The sequence below is a fragment of the Labeo rohita genome, unplaced genomic scaffold, assembly GCF_022985175.1.
Source record: "Labeo rohita strain BAU-BD-2019 unplaced genomic scaffold, IGBB_LRoh.1.0 scaffold_738, whole genome shotgun sequence".
In the NCBI taxonomy this organism is placed as follows: domain Eukaryota; kingdom Metazoa; phylum Chordata; class Actinopteri; order Cypriniformes; family Cyprinidae; genus Labeo; species Labeo rohita.
In genome coordinates this window covers 11,625-35,469 of record NW_026129676.1, presented here as the reverse complement: position 1 = coordinate 35,469, position 23,845 = coordinate 11,625, and the positions used below count along the sequence as shown (strand labels likewise).

Here is a 23,845-nt window from a genome sequence, read left to right as displayed (position 1 = left end):
TAATGTTTATGATTAAAGATTATGAGGCCACATGAATAAAAATAAATAATTATATTAATGGTAAGAAAGGATTATTTATTTACAATTTAATGGTGACTAAAAATATTGAGTCAATCAAAACAGGAGCATACTGTGGCTATTTTAAACTGTCAAAATGAAACCAATGAACAATGAACAAAGGCATATCACCAAAGATACATCACAGCTGATGTGCCAATAATAGTGCACATCCCTAGTTTTTAATGTTTTCTTAAAAGACATATTTTATATTTTATGCTTATGAACACAAGACCAAATAACACTCTTCATCTCCATCAACCATCAAAATGTAACAAATGTATGTTCATATTTTCACACTTACAGAGCTTTTCTGCAGTTCCTCACAGCAGGTAACAGTCTCCATCGACACTCTCTTGAGTTGAAGTTGTACTTGTTAAGGTCAAGCTCATCCAGCGCCTCCTCTGACATCAGGATTATGTTTGCCAAAGTTGAACATTGTGTAAGAGAAAGACTTTCACTTTTTGTTTTAGAGTTTAAAAATGCCTGCATTTCTTCAACAACAGAGTTATCCTTCATCTCAATCAAGCAGTGTGACAGATTTAGCCATCTGTCAGGACTGACATCGTTTTGTTGATCTTGTTTGAGGTCATGGATTATTTTCTTGATGCTCTCTGGGTTGTTCTCTGTGTGTATCAGCACATCCTGTAAGAGTCTCTGATTGGACTCCAGTGTGATGCCATGAAGAAATCGAAGAAAAAGATCCAGGTGTCCATTTTCACTGCTCAAGGCTTTATTCACTGCTTCCTTCAGAAACACATCTAGAGGAACATATTCACACTGAGTTCTGGACATTTCAGTCAGGAACATTTTCAGAACCTCACTGTTGTTGTGTAAATAGCAGTAAAACACATACAGTGCTGCAAAAAACTCCTGAAAACTCAGATGTACAAAGCTGTAAACCTTCCTGTGATTAATCACAGATTCCTCCCTAAAGATCTCAGTGCAAATCCCAGAATACACTGAGGCGTCAGTGACGTCTATGCCGCTCTCTTTCAGGTCCTCCTCATAAAAGATTACATTGCCCTTCATCAGCTGATTGAAAGCTACTTCAGCAAGTTTCACAATCACTTCTCTGTTGGACTGCAGGAGCTTCTTTGGATCTCTCTCTTCATATTTCTGGTTCCTCATACGTGTTTGAATGAGCAGGAAGTAGATGTACATTTCAGTCAGAGTTTGAGGGATTTCTGCACTGAGATCTTGTTTCAGGAGGTTTTGAAGCACAGTAGCTGAGATCCAGCAGAAGACGGGTATGTGACACATGATGTGGAGGCTTCTTGCTCTTCTGATGTGTGAGATGATTCTGCTGGCTTGATGCTCGTCACTGATTCTCTTCCTGAAATATTCCTCCTTCTGAGTGTCATTGAATCCCTGAATTTCTGTCACACGGTTGATGTATTTAGAGGGGATCTGATTGGTTGCTGCTGGTCTGGTGGTGATCCAGATGAGAGCAGAGGGAAGCAGATCTCCTTTCATGAGGTTTGACATCAACACACCCACTGATGAAATCTCAGTCACATTAGAAACTTTCTGTCTGTCTGAAAACATCAGTGATACTCTGTTTTCATCCAGACCATCAAAGATGAACACAACTTTACATTCATCATAAATCTTTGAGTCCAGATCTTTAAGTTCAGGATGAAAGTCAAGCAGAAGACTGTGAAGACTGTACTGACGATCTTTAATCAAGTTCAGCTCTCGAAATGGAAGCACAAACATGAAATCTACATCCTGATTGGCTTTTCCTTCAGCCCAGTCCAGAATGAACTTCTGCACAGAGACGGTTTTTCCAATTCCAGCGATGCCTTTAGTAAGAACAGTCTTTATTTTGTCTTTCATCTCTCTTGTCTTCTCCTCATATCCTGGTTCAGGTAAAGGATTAAAGATGTCATTGCAGTTGATTGGAGTGTCTTGGAGTGTCTTGTAAATTTTCTCTATCTGTAACACCTCATGTTCTTCATTCACCCCTTTACTTTCTCCCTCTATGATGTACAGCTGTGTGTAAATCCTGTTCAGGAGGGTTTGATTCTCTTGTAGTTTAACTCCCTCAAATAAGCTCTCATACTTGTTCATCATGCTGGTTTTGTGCCGGTCTTTGACTCTCTGCAGATCATCATGCACTGGTTGGTGAGAATTAAGCTGCAGATCCGCGTCCGTGTCATGATGACCAATGTGGTTCTGGCTGTAGGAGGATGTACATTTCTGACAGGACACAAATCGGATCATGTCAGCTCTCCCACTACTGAAAAGACATTTAGAAGAACACAGACACAAAAACAAACAGGACATACCTTTATTAACCTTTTCACACGTGAGTTTAAAATATTCTAGCTGAGCCCCCAGGGTGAGTTTCTTTTGGGCGACTGTTATTTAGAACGTATAGCCTTATTGTTTCCATGGCGATGCGTCGTGTTTTTCACGTGACACAACACGGTCACAATAGCGCTGTATGACACATGTATCACTTTATATTGTTTTCCCCTTTTTATTACTAATATTCACAAACGTGCTCACTGTATTATGAAATATCTGATATTCCGATTCTGTAATATGTGCAAGTAAATGTATTTGGAGGTTTAAACACTTTTATAATGAGCGTGTTAGTCGATCTATGTCGAGTCATGGGCGCCGCCATGTTAGTTCACGCTGAATCCAAGCTGTGGGATTTACAAGACCAAATTCATCCTCTCCTCCCGAAAAACATTAAAGCAAGTCTCTGGTGAGTTTGGAGAAGAGCAAAGTAAACTTCATAGTTACCTACACAATGTGTATATGATATCAATAAAACACGTCGTCAGATAACATTTGCAAGGATCATTGCCGCTTCCATTGACATCAGCGTGTATTTTGCTAACTGTAAATGCATCGTTTTACTAGGATTAACGTGTATTTAAATGTCTGGAACCTAAAATAAGCATTATATATATATATATATATATATATATATATATATATGAAAATATGAAAATTTCGGACTCAGTGTGCAATGACTTTAAAAGACCACCATTTTAATGATTTTATATCCAAGTTTAACTACAGAAGATTGCGATGTTACTCTAGTTGAGATGAACTAGATGATACTCACACAGGGAAAGAGGTCACAGCAGGATCATCACTGAGTCCAGAGGGCTGAACCATGGAGTCGTTACTCCTCATAGACACACAGCTGAATCCTGGAGATGCTGCTCTACGAGTGTCAACATCACTGAGATAAGGGGGCAGAGACATGGAGTCGTTACTCTTCATAGACACACAGCTGAATCCTGGAGATGCTGCTCTACAAGTGTCAACATCACTGAGATAAGGGGGCAGAAACATGGAGTCGTTACTCTTCATAGACACACAGCTGAATCCTGGAGATGCCGCTCTACGAGTGTCTACAGGAGTGTCCTGCTCTTTCTCCTCACACACACTCATTTCACAGGCAGGTTTCTCTTCCTCTCTCTCCTCATAGACAGGCTTTTACTCATTTTACAGACTTTTCTTCTTTTCCTGCAAGATGAGACTTGATTTCAAACCTGTATGTGGAGTCAGAGAATATGCATTATACAGTGAATTTGGATACACTGTAAATTAAACTTTTATTTACAACACTGCTCTGTGTAAAATTCGAATTACAAGTAAAAACGCAAATTCACTCTTTGCCAGAAGGTGGTGGTGGGTGAATAGCAGAATTATAGTTGCTACATAAAGTACATTACGTTATCAGGCATTATACAGAGGTAAAAGGAAAAGAAAATGCTGTTAAAACTTTCCTGGCCAAAATGTATGTTAAACACTATAAATTACACAAAACATGCATTATTAATCATCAGTAGATCAAAAAATTGAATGTGGGCTATTTGGTGATTGTTAAATGCATTTTTATTTTGCGTTTAATTAATTGAATAATAGCCATTTAAAAGGGGCATGAACTGAGAAACCAAAATTCTATTGATCTTTTGACATATAGGAGGTCACTGTACTATAAAATCACCCTGTAAGTTTCAGAACTCAACACTTTCTCATTAGTCTAAAAACAGCTTATATTGAAGCCAAAATGACAGCTTGTGGAATGTATAACTCTATTACGTCACAATGTGGCTAAACACTGCCTCTACAAAAGAAGATCAACGTCTACTTCTACATCACTGTCTGTTTAGCCCGGCCCAGCAATTCACACATTTAGTGTTTATTAGAGAGGTGAACTCGTTTCTTTGTTCACTTTATTTTACAGCGGATTTGTTTACAAACAAGTCATAATTCGACACAGAATTTTCAGAAAGATTGAAACTAAAAGACAATGTTATTCCAGCTATATTGGATCCAACAGTAATGACTCAATGCAAATGTGTGAGTAATAGAGACTTAAACAACTTGAGATTCTTCTTATCTATTAGATAAGAAAAAAAATTGTCAAAGAAGTCAAAACTCTTTCCATGCTATATCACTAAATATGTTATTCCAAAAGCTTACACAAGCAGGTAAAGAAATCTGAGATCCACCAATAATTGAACGAATGTCTTTGTTCGACATTGTATTGAGAAGACTTTGGTTAACAAATAAGTTAGTGCTATCAAACATTGGAGAGACTAAAGAACCTTTAGGGCCAGATTTGACTAAAGTTATAATACAATCTGGAACTGCACCAAAAACAATGGCATATTCTCTTGGGGAGATTGGAAAAGAAAATTCTTGCATAAATTGTTCAGAAGTGAAAAGGACACCACAATCACCTAAAAGCTGACTAAACTAAACTAAGCTAACTAAAAAGATATTTTTATTAGACCAATTATAAAAATTGTTTTTATATCTAATATTTTTATTATTCCAAATAAAATAACTATGTGGAGAAAAGTGACCAACTTATTAAAACCTGTTTATGAAAACAAAATAAACGTGAAAGTATTTTAGAGATGGCAAAGTTACAAATGTAAAAATGTAAACCTCCAGCTGAACTAAATATAAGATTTGGAATAAAATTCCAACAAGATGTTGTTTAAAAATGAATAACTTGACACTAATTATTAGGAAAAAACCACTAACTGCTTTTTTATTTATTTTTATTTTTTTTTTATTGCAGAAAAGAGGAACATACAAAACAGTAACAAGAAGAACATTCAAATAATAAAAGTATAAATTATAAACAAAAAAGGAAAGAAAAAAGCATAGCACACATTCAATTTAAACAAATAAGGATAAGTACATAACAGTCTTATTGAAGAAATATAAAATTCCAAATCAGGACAAAACAAATTTAACATGGGAGATGAATTAAGATATTTTTGTTTATGTATGTTAAATTTTGTTAATAAAAAAAGGTTAACAATAAATTCAAGATTCTAGATTGCTTTTGTTTTCATAGTACAAGATAACATCCTTTAAAGTAAAGCAATAATTAATATTTATTAAATTAAATACAAACTCTGCCAAGTCCATCCAAAAGTTGTTTACAACTTTACAGTCAAAAAATAAGTGAGTCAGCATTTCTTTCTCACTATTACAAAAACAGCATACATCATCAATATCAGTAAATCTTGACATTAAAGATTTAGAAGGTTAAATGGTATGTAGAATTTTGAAATGTATTTCTTTTATTTTATTATGAACACAGTATTTAAAAGGAATTAACCAAGCTCTTCTCCAGTTAATATTCTCAATTACAGAGTTCCAAAAAAATCCCTCTAAGAGATATTTTATTCTGCTTTTGGAAAATATTACAAATGTGTTTGTTATTGCATTTTTTTGAGCAAAACACCTTCTAAAATTCATTTTGGGTTTATCACAGATAGAGAATTATAACAAATATGACTTTTGACAAAGAGTTACTGGAATAGATTTAAAAACTATGTTAAATTCCCTAAACTGTACAGGGAAACTGTAAATAGACATGAATTGTTCATAAGTTAAAATGTTCCCAAAATTGTCAAACAGTTTTATATGTGGCCGGTACAACGTCCTTCTAATATTTTAGGGAGAAAGACACAGCCAGAGCATCTAACAAAAAAAAAGGATTCTTTTATTCTTGACTGAGTCTCAAAGTAGACTCAGCATTAATGTTTCGTTCAGGGAAAAGTTTGTGGGATTACAATCCAATTAAATAATAAAAACTGTAATGAAAACCAAGACCAACACCCAATTGACTTACAGGAAACAAAATAGGAAGTGGTAATAATAAAAAAAAGAAAGTTCTTCAGGGCATTAATGTCTCAGAAACCCAAATCAAGAGCCCCACTTGACTTTAACTATTGCAAGCAACGTCACAAAATTTGTTATGGGTGTACAAAACAACGGCAGTAGCTTGTATGTGCCTGATAAAACAGACAAAAACAAAAAGAAAACACAGCATGATCATATATGAGAAATCTGTACATCTTGCCACCTAAACACACCACCCATATTACACACAGTTCTCATTTTAACCTCTTTTAAGCATATTAATTAGCAATTAACAGTATACACAATATATATATTGTACAATACTTTTTATACTTCACATGTGAACACACTTCAGGAGAATAATATGGACAAAACTCACTCTTTTTCGAGACTCTGGATTTTCAAACACGGAAACTGGCATATGCGATCTCACTTCCTGAATCTCCCCTCTTAACAGCATGAAACACTACAGTTAATGCATATTCATTCTATACATGCAATATACTATATTATTTTACGTGATTACAGCGTTCAAAACATATTTTGAATTAGCTTACGCTCAATCTCCATTGACGCAGGCCTAAATCCCCTTCCCAATCTGAGATCGCTCACGTGCAGCAGCAACTTAGATAGACAACGAGTTAAAATCCTCCACTCGTTGCATCCACACAACAGAAACCACCACAGGTCCACGAGTCCATAAACCGCCTGGATTAAATCCAACTAACAGTTTTGTCAGCGATTTCTTCCACACTTGTAACTGCCGCTTCTATCCGTGCTTTCTCCCTTGCCGTCTGACGCACTCTCACTCTCCTGCACGTACTCGAACTCTTAAAGGGGACAGCGCGTTTAACTGCATAAGCGAGAAATCATAAAGGGGAAAATTACCAGGTGAATTAAATACTGAACTATTCCTGACCTGGTTACATATAAATGATTAATGTCTCTGTTGAAAAAGTTTGTTAAAAATAATGAATTATCTGTTATGTTACCATTATTCCAAATGAGAAAGGAGTGAGGAGAGAAGTTGTGAGAGTAATATTTACATCCTCAAAATAAAGCATCCAGACCTCCTTTCAACGGAGCGTCTTGAAAATCCGAACCAGTAAACCTCTGCGTCGCAAATTGATTCACTGTTTCGAAGTGCTCCAATCGGATCGCGAATCATTGATTTTAATAGGGACTTAGGAGCGGTTTCGTGGGATGTTTTTATAAAAATAATTTAGCAGAGGCAGGGATGCATAGACCAGAGCTATACCTATAGCTCCATGTCTATGATATCCATGCATTACCAATATAAAGTTGGTTCGATGTTTGACGTTTGACATTTGTCAGAGATTCAGCCTTGGAAATCTTCAGTAATTCTTTAATGATTGAGCACAATGACAAGAAACATACTGCGTTCTAACTGTTTCCAAATGTAGAAGAAAAAACACACAATATGTTTTATTTGTTTTAATCTGCCTTAAGGTATTGTAACTGATAGAGCTTATAATGCAATAGTGCAGGATAGGGACCGTCTGCAAAGTGCAAAACGAAGAGCAAAAAGTTCAATTATTTCATCTAAATGCTTCACTTGTGAAATGTATAAAACATAAATCTCAAATTTAAGGGGTGTGTCTTATTACTGGTTCATAAAAGAACATTTAGATATATGTTTTATTGACAGATCTACACACAGAAAAAAAAGGTGCTTCAGCGGTTCTTCAGCGGTTCTTTGGTGTGATTGTGGTGCTATATAGCACCGTTAGTGTATAAAGAACCAGTCAAGCCCCTGTCTGGTTCTTCAGCGGTTCTTCAGTGGTTCTTTGGGGTTGTTAAGGTGCTATATAGCACCACTGCCATACAAAGAACCTGTTAAGCCTCTGAATAAGGATCTCTAACTCTCTCTTAAACTCTTCAGTTGGGGAAAGGATTAAAAACAACATTAACATACAGTGTATTTCCTGAAGATCTTTTTGCCCCTAAGGCCCCCATAAGGAAATATTTCCCACATCAGACCTTTTGACCTTAGAAAAGCATAAAAGTGATTCAAAACATTTTGCCATTGTAGTAAATATATTTACTACTATTGTAGTAATACAAGCCCCTACACTGTTAGAAAAAAAGGTACGGCTCTGTCACTGGGGCAGTACCCTAAGGTACAAAAGTTGAAAAAGGTACCAATATGTACTAAAATGGACCTTTAAGAGGTAGGTGAGCAGAGGTGGGTAGTCCAGGGGTCAGAAAGTAAAAGTCCTGCCATATATTTGTTCCACCCATGAACTGATGAAATGATTTCACCAGAGGTGGAACCAAGTCCTTCTGTTCAAGTCACAAGCAAGTCTCAAGTCAAATCCCAAGTCCTCAAAGAGTTAAAGGTAATTGATAATTAAGTGACTAATTAAATGATGATTGTGCATTAGTGATGAACACCTGCTGTTACTGAGAATTACAGAGGATCAGATGTTGATGTTTTATTGGTTAAAATGATGCCACCATCATGGAGATCAGTGTGTGCTTTAGTTGGGCTCTTGACCCTTTTTATAATTCAAAGTAAATTGCGTCTAAGCAATTGCAATATTGTTTCACAGGAAGTGTTTGCACATTATTGAATCAAAAGCTTATGGTAGCAGAGATAACATGTTAGATAACATGTTTTGCTTTTAAATCATTTGAGTGAACATTATGTAATGGCTATTCTTTGGTTTGTAGATTGACACAAATTATCAAACAACTGGATGAAAAGGCAAATTAGGAAATGCTACTGTAAAGCTTAAATATCGGGGGGGAAATTTGCAGCAGCTCAGGCATTTAGACCTGAACACTTATCATACAATCCTCAACAGTGGTGACAATAATTCTTCATGCTGTAGTGCATGATGGGAGTTTTTACTATGGTGTTACCCAGCATGCATTGCAGCATGAAGAATTTAGTTGATTGTCACCATTGTTGAGATTCATATGCTGGTTCTTGATGTCTGCGTGTGTCTAAACAGCACAAAAGCTAAAATATTTACATGCCCCACGTATAAAAAGAACTCTCATTAATTTTGAATTATCACAACTAAACTATAATTCCATGCCAAGCTTCACAGGACTGGTTTTTCAAAACTTAAACTTGAACACAAATAAAGCTACTTTCCATATAATCAGGTCACTGCCTGATAACTATCAGATCACATACAGTCTTGATCTCACTATTTTACAACACTACATACGTTGTGGCATAGAGAGATCTAACATAATTAGTCAAGGGTCTAGAGCCCAACTAAAGCAAACACTGATCTCCATGGTGGCGGCATCATTTTAACCAATAAAACATCAACATCTGATCCTCTGTAATTCTCAGTAACAGCAGGTGTTCATCACTAATGCACAATCATTTAATTAGTCACTTAATTATCTTATTAACTTTAATTTTTTAAGGACTTGGGATCTGACTTTAGACTCCCTTGTGACTTGAAAGGAAGGACTTGGTTCCACCTCTGGTGAAATCAGCTGACTGAGTTCATGGGTGGAACAAACATATGGCAGGACTTTTACTTTCTGACCCCTGGACTACCCACCTCTGCTTACCTACCCCTAATGGTACATATTAGTACCTTAAAGGTCCATTTTAGTACTTTGAAAGTACATATTGGTACCTTTTCACTTTTGTACCTTAGGGTACTGCCCCAGTGACAGCGCTGTACCTTTTTTTCTGAGAGTGTATGATTGTTTCTATTGAGCACCATTTTTGTTGAAGTAATAAAATGCTATACACAGCAAAATCCCCAGTGTTAATTTAACACTCTGAGTGTGGACACATATAAACACTGAAGCAATGTTGAAGTTAACGAGATAATTAGGTGATTAACAAAGTGATGATTGATCATTATTGAAGACACCTGATGTTAATAAACAGAATCACCAAAGGAGAAAACCAAAATTTTTAAGCAACCATTAGAGTGGTCAGTGTTTGCATTAGTTGGGCTCTTGACCCTTAAATCATCAATATTAGGTCTTGTTTGGCTGCAATTACTGAGTTGTAACAGCCAGACAAGCAAAGAGCAAAAGTCAATAAGATGGCATTGACTGTGCTTGACTTAATCATTATATAGTGACAGATTGTAAAAAAAAAAAAAACTGTGAACAAAAGATCAATCAGTTTTGCCATAATCAGACAGATGATGAAAAAAATGTGTCTTAATTTAGACACACAGACATGAAGAATCAGTGTGAGAATCACAACAATGGTGACCATCAAAAAGCGTGTTGTAGCCAATCAGAACTCATCCATGACTCCCATCATGCATTGCGGCATGAATAAATTATGAGAGTTCAGAGTTGATCTGTTTATCTGAATATGCCGTTTGTCACCATTGTTGAGATTCATGGGCTGGTTCTTGATGTACTTTTTTTTTTTTTAAACAGGTTGTAAAAAAAAAATCGTTTCATCTTCTGTGGATTGTCAAAGCTATTGCAATAAGCAAAAAAGAAAAAAAGAAACGTAGAGATTAGACTCTAGATGATTTACGTCAAACAATGAATATGTTAAAACATAATCATGTTGCGATTTTAGCTCAAAGGGAAATTTATATAAATAATTACAATTAATTATGATTAATTTCAATTATTTATATCAGCTGCCAGTAGTAACTGTAGCAGAATTAATTTTCCATCAACTAATCTGTTCGCCCAGCGAACATTCAGTAAAATTGTAAAATCAACTCTAAGAAATGATATTTTCTTGGCCACAGAAAATAACTTTCTTAAAGTACCATTGCATTAGAGCATGTAGCTCGAATCGGAATCGTAAAGGGACATTAATTTGCAAGGCAGAATCAGAATCAAAACTCATGTAATTTGTGCACAATAGTTTATTAACGAAGGGCTAACACATAACTAATCTAAACAAACAAACATGAAGTCACTCATACATGGGGGAATGGTCAGTGAGAAGCAGTTAGAGAGAGACAAGGAAATGAAGCTATGAAAGAGTCAGTTAACCACCTGCTGTGAAACCATCAGTGTTATCTACAGCTTATACTAAACCTCTGTATGTTTAGTTAAATGTACGATACTTGCATTGCCTTGGTCGTCGAACAAGTGTCCAAATGCAGTCTCTGAAAGTCTTGGTGGTTTGAAGCAGTGGTGGGTTTGGACATGCAATCACGTTCTTCCGGGTCTGAAGAGTGATGAATTCCAAAGATGTTCTGACTCAATGGTGACTGGGAGTTTCTTCCCATGTGAAAGTGAAGAAGAACCAAGAGCTGAGAGGGACTCAGCTGAAGTCCTGTGATCCTTGGGGAATGGAAAGACAAGGCCGCAAGGCCTGGCGCACGCTTAGGGAAGTCCTGAAGAGTTCTAGCTCATCTTCCTAGGTTCTAAAAGAACCACTGACTGACTGAGGCGAGTCATGAAGATGAATTCCAGGGTTGAGTGGAACTGTCTGGCTCTTTGTGGTCGAGAGCCACAGCTCTGAATGTTGGGCCTGTCGGGCCCGCCGGGCACGCCCTGTGCCGGCTCCGGCTCCGCGTGGGTTCCTCCACACGGGCAGCAATCGGAAGATGTTACACACGAGTGAAGAGAGTGAAGAAGAAGGAAGAACAAGAAGTAGGGAGGCGGTCAACCGTTTGCCTTTAAGCTCTCTGGAGGCTGCGCCTCCAGGAGGTCCGCGAACCAATGGTAACTTTCACCTTTGAAGGGAAAGTTTATGACTCTTTGTCTGTGAGCATGGTATTTTGCATATGTAATTCGATTGGGTGTTGATGCAAAAACTACTAAGGTTTCTTAAAACACTAACATGTTGCAAAGGTATCAACATCTAATTTACACCATCTTTTAGATCATTAAAATACGAACTCAAAGAGTCCAAGCATGACATAGGTGGGTTACACTACTAGTCATTTATCATAACACATGCATAAAACAGTAGAAAGACAAATACAAATACAACAGACAAAATTAGAATACAATGCAGTAATACTGTACACAATGACCTGGGCTATGTGTGATAGGAAGGTCAAAGAAAGGTTTGTCTGTGAATGAGTAGGAAAGAGTCCATTTCTATAGGCGTTGTGTCTTTCCTATAGAGAAATGTAGTGTGGGAGATTCTCTCTACATACTTGCAGGTTGTAAAGTTTATCTGATCTGGCCGAGGTATTCTGGTGTCCATGGTAACCAGGGGCCTAGTGGGCCATTGGAGACATCTCGGCAGACAGTGTTGTGGATTGGGCGAGGGGGTCTGTGATTATTTGTTAATTTAATGAACCATTGTGTGTCTGATTGGCCCAAACGCTACAATCACCTGATGATTTCAACAAAATTTAGTATTAAAGATTTAAGGGTCAAGAGCCCAACTAATGCAAACACTGACCACTATAATGGTTGCTTAAAAATTTTGGTTTTCTCCTTTGGTGATTCTGCTTATTAACATCAGGTGTCTTCAATAATGATCAATCATCACTTTGTTAATCACCTAATTATCTCATTAACTGTGTATGGTACATCTGATGGTTCTACATAGAACCATTTGACAAAGGTGCCATATAGCACTAAAAGTGGTTCCCCTATGATTACGAGCCAAAGAACCACTTTTAGTGCTATATAGCACAACAAAAGTTATTGAAATAAAACCACTGAGAAACAGCTTTTAAAGCCTGACACAGATTGTGCAGTTTACCGCCCCCTACAGGAAGATATTGAACTTGTTTTGACCAAATTTGACATTCAGAAGTGTAAATAAATTAATTTTAGAATGCACACAGTTTGATATGTAAACTCCAGGTGGTGTGTCTTGTTACTTGTTCAAAGAACAGTATTTACAGCCATCTTTTACTATCAAATGTAAATCAGGATGTACGCTATTGAATTAAATTTGAATCTGTTAACACATTCATTTTTGAAACATACAGTTTTCCATCTCAATTACAAAGGCTGTGTCTTGTTACTGGTTCATAGACGAACATCTAAATGTTGGTTTTATTCACAAAACTATAACACAGCACATGATATTGAAACATCAACGAGTAGGTCAATCAATGTAAAGTACATACGCTCTTCTATCTTAACTTCAAAGAATGTGTCTTGTTACTGATTCTTAGAAGAACATTTTGATGGTGGTTTTAGTCATGTAACTGTAATAGAACACATAATATTGAACCACTTCAATATTATGTGTTCTATTACAGTTACATGAAAATTTTACAGTTACATGAAAATTTTCTTCATTAAAATATTCTTCTAGAAACCAGTAACAAGACACAGCTTTTGAAGTTGTGATGGAAAACTGCATGCAATTAAATTAATGTATTGACAGATTTAAATTTTAATTTAAAAGCATGTGTCCTGAATGACATATGACAGTAAAACCTGAATTGAAATGTGCATTTGAGAATCAGAAACAAGACACACCTTTTAAAGTTGAAATAGAAGACTGTATTGATTTTAAATTAATTTATGTTTGAATGTCAAACTCAAAAGTCAAAACAACAGTATGTTCCTCTAGGGGGCAGTAATACAGGACACTCTTTTGAAGGTTTTGCAAGTGATTTTTAAATGTCAATAGTGTGATTTCTGCATCACTTTTGACAATGAAAACTACTGCAAAATGTTTGTTTTTTAATCTGAAACAAGACACAGCCTTTGAAGCTGAGATAGAAGATTGTATTTATTTCAAACTAAATTATATATTGCTTTCATGTTCAATAGTACGTGTTCTATTTTAGTCATATGGCTAAAACCACCACCAAAATGTTCTTCCAGGAATCTGTAATAAGACACATTCTTTGAGAAAGAAAACTGCATGCATTTTAAATGAATTTATTAACAGATTTGAATTTAATACAATAGCATGTATCCTGATTTACATATGACAGTAGAACTTGCATGGAAATGCTCTTTTAGGCCCAGGGAACAAGACACACCTTTTGTGTGTTGAAGATTGAAAACTATGCACTTTAAATGATTTTTTTTTTTAATCATTTGAATGTCAAACTCAGTCAAAACAGCAGTATGTTCCTCTAGGGGGCAGTAACACAGGACACTCTTTGGAAGGTTTCACAAGCGATTTTTTAATGTCAATATGTTCTTTATTTATATAACATTATCCTCTAACATTCTAATAAAGATTCCCATCACACTAGATGTGGACTTACATTGCTCAGATGTCACATTTTGGTTGAAAGTGAAAACCCAACCTTTGTTTGAAGTCAAGCTCCAGCGTCTTTAAATAACTCCAAAAACAGCATTACCAGCTTCACTTATTATAAACCAGATTGGTTTTATTTCTGTCATACATTTACACAAGTTTTTATTGAAATTAACAGAGGTTTGGATGTTGATTGAACGTAAAAGTTTGAAGTCACCATTATGGTGAGGAGCGTTTGCTTTAGTTGGACAATTTGACTCTTTTCAATCTTTTCTTTAGCGGTTGTAGCTTTTTTGGCATGGCAAGAACTGCGAGGAAAACTGTGGTCAGGTGATGTTGATAACTTGCTGATGTTAATGATGTCATGTAGTGACTTGATCACATCTAAAGTTTAGTCTATGTTATTAAACTCATGTTAGTGACTGTAGTGCACTTGGGCCAAGTGTAACTCCTTGCTTGTAGTGATGGGAAGTTCGGATCATTTTACCGACTCGGTCCTTTGAGTCTCGTTCAGCAAAATGAACGAATCTTTTTTCGAGTCATTTCGTTCATTTCGTTCATTTTAGCAAAATATAATTAAAATGTTACGTTTTACCTCCCTAACACATCTACTGCTTACACAAACGTTGATCACACTACAAACAAAACAAAACTATAATGCTATAAGAAACAGAAAAGATTCATTCATTGTTTACCTGGGTCTTTAGTCTATGATTCGCTCACCTCGCCTCTTATCTGACAAGTTTTCGGGTTTGAGTTGTTCGTTCATCACGTGACAGCCCAATTAGCTAACCAACGCAGTCTGAGCCAGAAAGAGAATTGATTAGTTCATCTCTCGAGTCCTCGGGTTTGAGTCGTTCGTTCATCACGTGACAGCCCTGTAATGTTAACCTATGCAGCCTGAGCCGGAAAGAGAATTGATTAGTTCATCTTATGAGTCTTCGGGTTTGAGTCGTTCGTTCATCACGTGACAGCCCTGTAATGTTAACCTATGCAGCCTGAGCCGGAAGGAGAATTGATTAGTTCATCTTATGAGTCTTCGGGTTTGAGTCGTTCGTTCATCACGTGACAGCCCTGTAATGTTAACCTATGCAGCCTGAGCCGGAAAGAGAATTGATTAGTTCATCTTATGAGTCTTCGGGTTTGAGTCGTTCGTTCATCACGTGACAGCCCTGTAATGTTAACCTATGCAGCCTGAGCCGGAAAGAGAATTGATTAGTTCATCTTATGAGTCTTCGGGTTTGAGTCGTTCGTTCATCACGTGACAGCCCTGTAATGTTAACCTATGCAGCCTGAGCCGGAAGGAGAATTGATTAGTTCATCTTTTGAGTCTTCGGGTTTGAATCGTTCGTTCATCACGTGACAGCCCCATAAGGTGAACGAACGACTCTAAAACAGGTGAACTAATTCCAGTACAGAACCTAATAGGATGTTGCGCATGCGCGACTGAACGAATCACTCCCCGAGGCGACTCGTTCGTCCCGAGTCACATTAAAGATTCGTTCAAAATGAACGAATCGTTCAAGAACGACCCATCACTACTTGCTTGGCCCAGAGCTGGGCCAGATGTCAATTGCTATGTGGGTGTTCTATTCGACCATGAAGTGCCCTGCGAAGTGGACATCACCGGATATTCCGCCATGATTCCGGTTCGAAACGAGTGTATAAGTTCCATTCAAAGGGCATTAAAGAGTGCGAGAGGTGAATTTAAATTGTATTTATTTACAGAGGTATATGATGTCACATTTCACACTTCTCTAGTAAGTTTCGTCTGTGTGTGAAGACACTGCAGGCAGCGGCGCAGCGCAAATCCATTAAGGAACGTTCCGAAGTGAAGCAAACTCAGGGAGCAGGGAGCAATGAACACTATGTAGGGATCATGTCAATCGGAACACAGTTCATGCACGTAGCTCATGATAACGAGCTGGTTATCTGAATCAGGTGTGTTAACTAGAAGAGACACGCAAAATAAGCATAGCGGGGGGGCGCGAGGACTGGAGTTGAGAAACGCTGGATTAGAATGTGTAGGGTATCAGAGTGAATCAGACAAATGGAAGATTCGATCAGAACATTAGGTTGAAACCAAAGAGCCAAATTCCACAAAGAGGCCCAGGACCACGTCATAAATCTGTCCAGGATACCCTGCCACCAGCCAGCCTGAAGTAAGCCTAACCAACCAACTTTCACAGCTTTGAACAACTTACAACATTAAAACAAAAGAACACAATTACTGATAATCCCAACTCAGGAAGGAGATTGTCAATATTAGGGCAAGAAACCCAAGATTAATGGTCAAAGATGCAGCACATCAGGACCATCACATGAGGAAACTTTGTTGGGTGGTGCTCCCCCACCCAAGACAAGAACCAGACCAAGTTCCTTCTAAATTCCTTTGTTCCTTGGAACATGCCCTTAGTTCACAGAATGGCAGAGACTGTCCATTTTACCTAAATATGCACCAAAATTATGTTTAAAAGGACTTATGAATGAACATCAGACCATTGCATAACTCCCTACTATGTCTGTTACCCACACATTTGTCTATTATGTTCTAATCACTTGTTGTGTATGTCCTTTTTAATAACTATTGAATAGCTTAAGGGTTTATATTCATGTTTGGTATGTATGAGTTTGAAAATTCATGCTTTGAATGTTTCCACCGATCAATTCATTGTCAAATGCGTTGTATTCATGTTATAGGAATCATGGCCAAATTATACTCTGCAAGAGCGGGGAAATTCTGACCATGTAACCATAAGATAACATGCTGATTTATGTTTTGGAAGGAGAAACATAGCAATATCCCGAGTTAAGACAACATCTAATTGGTCAAGACACCATTTTGGGATGTGTCCAAAGCTGTTTAAAACCACAAGACACCATAAAATTTAGTTTTTTTGCTATTGGTTTTAACCATTGATTTTAGTTGTGCATTGTGCCATCGCTCCTAGCCATGGTTTTTGCCATCATTTTTGCCGCTGCTTTTTGCGTTCTTTGAACGCTTCCTGGCTTGAACGCCAGCCACTCCTCTAAACGAAAACATGAGGAGATCGTCACATATCTTTCTTTTACTTTAATCTTTTCTTTCCGTTGAGAGTTTCGTGTTCTAAGTTAAGTTTTGCCGCTAAGCCGCGTCTCAGACTTCGTGCCTGCCTCAAAACTTCAACCAGCGTACACGACTCCATCCTCCAGCCAACGCCCAAGACATCATTTCCAACGACCACGGACTTCCAACCAATCAGCAACCTAGGGGAACCCCTTTCTGCAACGACGTTATCAAAGGAAACCCCTTTACACAAAGGCAACGCAAGTACAACCTCCAGATTCTAGCTGAACTGGTGCATTTAATATAAAGTTTAATAACCTCATTGAGAAACTCAACGCGAGGGTTAATTAAATGATTGATTGTTTGTTCAGGTCTAAGTAATTGCATATACTTATGCTATAAACTTGGGATTCATATTTTCACTCTTCTAAACTCATTCTTTCCTCATCTCTCTCTTTCTGCAACTTGTATGAATGTGTGAATGCACGTCTATGTGTTAGATTAGTTTATATCTCTTAGGTTTTTCAATAAATTCTTATTCATATTGAAAAGAGAAGTATCTTGTGTTTTGTGCTTATAAATTAATGTCTTAAACTGCCGACCTTGTTACCGTGCTAATAAATAGTGTTTTCACTATATTTTGGATATTAGTATCCAGTACAGAGTTGATGTTATACGGCTCGCTCAATGAATCACTGGCCGATTCATTGATCCGCTGAAAAACGGAGATTCTGTTCAATCTTAAATGATTCCCTTTGAGCAAAATTGACTTCTGTAGATCCCCTACAAATGTTAGTGGATAATGTTGTTATTAATAAACATTTGTAGAATGTTTTTAGAGAATGTTATTCTACCTTTTAGGGGGGCGTTCAAATATCGCGCCTAAAAACGTGTGGAAAACGCTACACAGTAAAATCCCCAGAGTAAAATTAACTCTATTCAGAGAACATTTGGTCCCTCTCTAAATAGAGTTAAATTAACACTGAAGCAGAGTTAAAGTTAATGAGATAATTAAGTGATCAATTAAATTATGATTGTGCATTGATAATGAACACCTGCTGTTAACAAGCAGAATCACTGAAGAAAAGAGAAACACAAGAATTACAACTGATTTCAGCCACAGATGAAATCAACTGAAATAAAAGATATTAAATCTCTCAAAATCTGATTAAACAACTCCACAAACAGCATCACCAGCTTCACTCATTACTAACCAGACTGACTTTATTGTATGTCTACAGAAGCACTAATTGAGAATTAACAGAGGTTTAGAAGTTGATGTTTTAGTGGTTAATGGGGGGAAATAAACAAATCGTGATGCCACCATATTTGTGGTCAAGGTTTGCTTTAGTTTGTCTCTTGACCCTTTCAGTAACTTAAAATAATTTTGCTTCTAAGCAATTGTAATTACAATTGTAATTGTTTCACAAGCATTTGTACATGGCTGAATCAAACATTTGAAGTAGCAGGTTGCTTTACACTTTCTGCTTATAGCTCATTTGTGCTAACATCATGAAATGATTTTTCTCTTTGGTTTATAGATTGACATATTACTGACCAAAAAGGTCTTATTAAACAAACATCCCCATAATGCTTTAGTGTTAAAAATGAAAGGGTGCTTTGGCTCAGGTTTCTAGACATGAACACTTATCTTACGAACCTCAACAGTGGTGACAATAATTATTCATGCTGCAGTGCATGATGGGAGTTTTTACTATGTTGTTACCCAGCATGCATTGCAACATGAAGAGTTTGGTTGATTGTCACCATTGTTGAGATTCATATGCTGGTACTAAATGTGTGTCTCTAAATGATAAAAAAGTTCTTTGTTTTTTTTTAAGTATTGCATAGAGCTGAAATAATTCATAATATTTCATCATAATAAAACATTTTTTTTTTTTTTGCTTTTAAAAAAATTGCTGTAGTTTCACAGGGTTGGTTGTACAAAATCTAAACTCTTACATTGGAAAAACTTACTTTAGATCTGTTCAACCAAAGTCATGATAAGTACCTCACCATATAATATCAGTTAACATGCTTAATGTAAAGCATGGATTGCTCTGCTTCATAATACCACATGTGGGGTTAAAGAGAAAGATTTAACACAAAAAAGTCAATGGCCTAGAGCCCAACTAAAGCAAACGCTGATCTCCATGATGGTGGCATCATTTTAACCACTAAAACAAACATCTGATCCTCTGTAATTCTCAATAACAGTTTCTGTAGATGTGTGACAGAAATAAAGTCAGTCTGGTTAATAATGAGTGAAGCAAGTGATGCTGTTTGTGGAGCTGTTTAATCATCGTTTGCTGAGATCTTGAGAGATTTAATCACTTATTTTATTTCAGCTGATTTAATCTGAGGCTGAATCAGTTGTAGTTCTTGTGTTTCTCTTTTCTTCAGTGATTCTGCTTGTTAACAGCAGGTGTTCATTATCAATGCACAATCATAATTTAATTGATCACTTAATTATCTCATTAACTTTAACTCTGCTTCAGTGTTAATTTAACTCTATTTAGAGAGGGACCAAATGTTCTCTGAATAGAGTTGATTTTACTCTGGAGATTTTACTGTGTAGGCGCGCCGATCTTTCCTCCTTTCCAAAGCGCTCTGTAGCTTGCGCTCCCGTGGCGTCCACCCTTTAAAGTTGTGATATAAAACAGTGTCATAAATATATATATATATATATATATATATATTTTTTTTTTATTATTATTTATTTTATTTTTTTTTTTTTTAAGATTGATTTTCAAATTCAAGTCAATGCAACGGCAAAACAACACTTTTGCCAGCTTTGACTAAATTGTTGAATTTCTACGGCATGTGTTGTGTTATAGTTCTGCGACTAAAACAAATATAAAAATGTTCTTATAAAAACAGAAACAAGACACACACCATGAAGGTGATACAGAAGTGTATTTATTTTAAATGAATTTATTTATTGGTTTATTTCAATAACAACTTTTTGGTGTCATAGTTCTGTGAATACAGTGAACATTAAAATGTTCTCACAAGGACCTGGAATAATCCTACTGCATAACCACTGGATTATGGAATGATAATGATATTTAATATTGTTTTGCTTTTATTCATTTTATTTATTTAAAAATAGTAATAATGTATAACCACAATCACATATCTTGTTTACAGTATTTCTTGTTTAAATGCAAGTGAGTGTTATAAGCGTTTGTCTTTATATCTTTATCACATTGGTGCACAAATTGCTCTTGTTTTGTTAACTAAAAAAAAAAAAAAAAACATTCCGATGGGAAACATTAATCATTTTAGTCTTTCACATGTACTTTGTAGACGGTCCCTAGCTGACCTAAACGCAAAGCTCGCCGCTGCTAAAGCATTTATGCGTTGCAACATATCGATGAGGATTAAAACAAATAAACTGTGATGTGTGTTCAGTTCTACATTCTAATACTTTTCAGATCAGACATTTTGTATGCAATTGTACTTATTCACTAAGAATGTATTGAACTTTTTCGCGGCTGAATATCTGTCTAACATCCAACGTCAAACGTCGAACCAACTTTATATCGGTCCACGCATTTGTATGTTAATGAATTCGCACTGTATGACGTTACAGAAAACTAGTTGTCCGGTCTGGATCTTTTCACAAAGAAATGTGTCGCCAAAAATGCAGTTGCGAGTCCTTTGAGTGTGAGAACATTATAAATTGGGTTGCCACACTGCAAACTCCAACATATACAAATAATTATTCGAGAAATATAATTTACGTGCAGCTATGCCTTCCCTAGTGTAGGCCCCCGGGCTTCAGGGCGTTGAAGTCCGTACCTAAACCATATGTTACATGTCTGTTTAAACCAAAATGACATTGATATTAAAGTTATGAAACGTTATAACGAACTTACCACAACATGTTACGTTATTTTTCTGGTGCTGAATCCTGCGGGGTGGTGTCGAGTAATTCGACATCAGAGTTTTCACTTTCACTTTGACCTTTTTCTTCTGGTACTGTTTAATGGTGTTTGACAAGCCAACTGATGGTGTTTTACTGCCGCCAAGTGAACTGGGGTGTAAAACATCAATAGAATGGAAGGACAAAGCATTCACAGAAAGAAAGAAACACTCAAAAAAATATTTCAGCCCTTAACTTACAACTTCAATTACATACAAAATTTCCATGCATTTAGATTATATAGTTTTAATTTAAACAGATCAATTAAACTTAATGTGATTCAAATGCATCAGTCTTACATAAATGAAACATGTAAAGTTGATGTAATATTTCCCAGTGTTAAACAAACCCTGCTCAGTGTTCATGTGTTTCCACACTACAGAGTGTTCAAGTAGCATCGACACAGTGTTGGAGTTAAGGAGATCATTATGTCATGATTGACCAATAATGATGAACACCTGCTGTTTACAAGCAGAATCACAGAAGGAAAGAGAAACACAAGAATCAGACACAGCCAAAGATAAAATGAACTTAAATAAATGAAGACATCAAATCTCTGATTAAACAACTCCACAAACAACATTACAGATTGACTTGATTTCTGTCATATATCCACAAATATTATTTGAGAACATCTAAACAGAGGTTTAGATATTTTATTTAAAAAAAAAAAAAGTTTCATTTGACCTCACCATCATGGCGAACAAGGTTTACTTTAGTTGGGCTCTGGACCCTTGACTTTCTTAGTATAGTTTTTTTTCTTTGATTGTGTTTGTAGAGCACATTTATTATACAAACAAACAAACAAACAAACACAAGGAAAGAAAGTTTTATTAAATGTTTTTTGGTTAATTATTATTGATGGTGTAATCATCATCCAGTGGCCTGATTTGCTGATATCATTCTGTGGTTTATGTCTTAGCTTCATGATTTTTACAGTAGTTGTATGAACTGTTACTATTATTACTTCAAGATCTCCAGTATTACTTAGACACACACAGACATCAAGAATCAGCATATGAATCTCAACAATGGTGACAGTCAACAGCTGCATGCTGGGAGTCATGGGTGAGTTTTATAATCTGCTGTTACCCAGCATGCAGCTGTTGAATGTCACCATTGTTGAGATTCAAATGCTGATTCTTGATGTCTGTGTGTGTCAAGGAGACACCGTAGATTTCAAGTTTTAGTGTTTAAGATAAACATCTATAATAGTTCATACACCTGTTGTAAACATTATGAAAAAAATAGATTAACCACTGCATGAGATCAGTGCATCAGGCCACTGGATGATAACGATTTCACAACCAAAAAAAATTAATCAAAAACACCAAATCAGACTTCTTTTTTTGGGGGCGGCTTTTTTTTATTTTGTTGTAATAGATGTGCTTCATACACACAATTACAGCAGCCAAAAAAAAATCAAAAGTCAAGAGTCCAACTAAAGTAATCCCTGATCGCCATGATGGTGAGGTCAACTGAAACTTAAAAAATAAATAAATAAATAAATAAATAAAACATTTAAACCTCTGTTTAGATGTTCTCAAATAATATTTGTAGATATATGACAGAAATCAAGTCAAACTGTAATGTTGTTTGTGGAGTTGTTTATTCAGAGATTTAATGTCTATTAAATTGATTTAGGTTCATTTTATCTTTGGCTGTGTCTGATTCTTGTGTTTCTCTTTCCTTCTGTGATTCTGCTTGTAAACAGCAGGTGTTCATCATTATTGGTCAATCATGACATAATGATCTCCTTAACTCCAACACTGTGTCGATGCTACTTGAACACTCTGTAGTGTGGAAACACATGAACACTGAGCAGGGTTTGTTTAACACTGGGAAATATTACATCAACTTTACATGTTTCATTTATGTAAGACTGATGCATTTGAATCACATTAAGTTTAATTGATCTGTTTAAATTAGAACTATGTAATCTAAATGCATGGAACTGTTGTACGTAATTGAATTACATAAAGTTGAAGTTTAGGCTGAAATATTTTTTTGAGTGCATGCACAAGTGTTAGCCAATCATAGCAGTGGGTGTTTACTTCCTAGTCTACAATCCACCACACCTATTCAAACAGAGCATTCTCATGTTAAAAACAGGACAGAAAATAGCCTATTACTTCTAAATTTTGATTTAAAAATCTTGATAACAGTATAAGTGGACCTCAGAGAACAGTGCAAAATAAAAAACAGATGCAGTTCATGACCGCTTTAAAGTGCAATTATCACATTTAAGCGATATTACGATTCCAGTAGCTCTGGAACACAGTGACTAAGGCTGATGATACACAGAGCAACTTTTGGAGCAATGTTGCTGTCAATGGACAACAAGACACAAGGCCAATGACCGATCTAAATAATCCAGATAGAAATTTGTTCCCCATTATTAATGGGAAAGTGCCTAAGCATTGCTCAAAAAACGTTGGCCAGGAAAATTGCTCAAAACGTTTTACCTCCTGATAGCACATGTATATAACAGAGATGTCTATTTCACTTCTGCATTTACATCTGCAAGAAACATTTTTTAGATTGTTTGCTCATCTGCAATAAG

The 23,845-nt window shown here is 36.2% G+C and overlaps 1 protein-coding gene across 3 annotated transcripts; it reads right to left on the bottom strand.

Moving 5' to 3' along the window:
• LOC127161798 (protein NLRC3) lies at positions 1-21,348 on the bottom strand. Of its 3 annotated transcripts, XM_051104547.1 has the most exons (5): positions 21,236-21,346; positions 6,753-7,048; positions 6,575-6,644; positions 3,143-3,575; positions 1-2,299 (listed from the first exon to the last, which is right to left on the bottom strand). In XM_051104547.1, the coding sequence occupies exons 4-5, from the start codon at positions 3,472-3,474 to the stop codon at positions 358-360; spliced, it is 2,274 nt and encodes a 757-aa protein (XP_050960504.1). In that variant the 5' UTR covers positions 3,475-3,575; positions 6,575-6,644; positions 6,753-7,048; positions 21,236-21,346; the 3' UTR covers positions 1-357. The 3 variants fall into 3 exon arrangements, 2 of the variants coding, with proteins under 2 accessions (XP_050960504.1, XP_050960505.1); XR_007827177.1 differs by lacking the exons at positions 1-2,299; positions 3,143-3,575 and adding an exon at positions 5,126-6,347 and having other exon boundaries at positions 21,236-21,345; XM_051104548.1 differs by lacking the exons at positions 6,575-6,644; positions 6,753-7,048 and having other exon boundaries at positions 21,236-21,348.
• Positions 21,349-23,845: the final 2,497 nt, after the last annotated feature.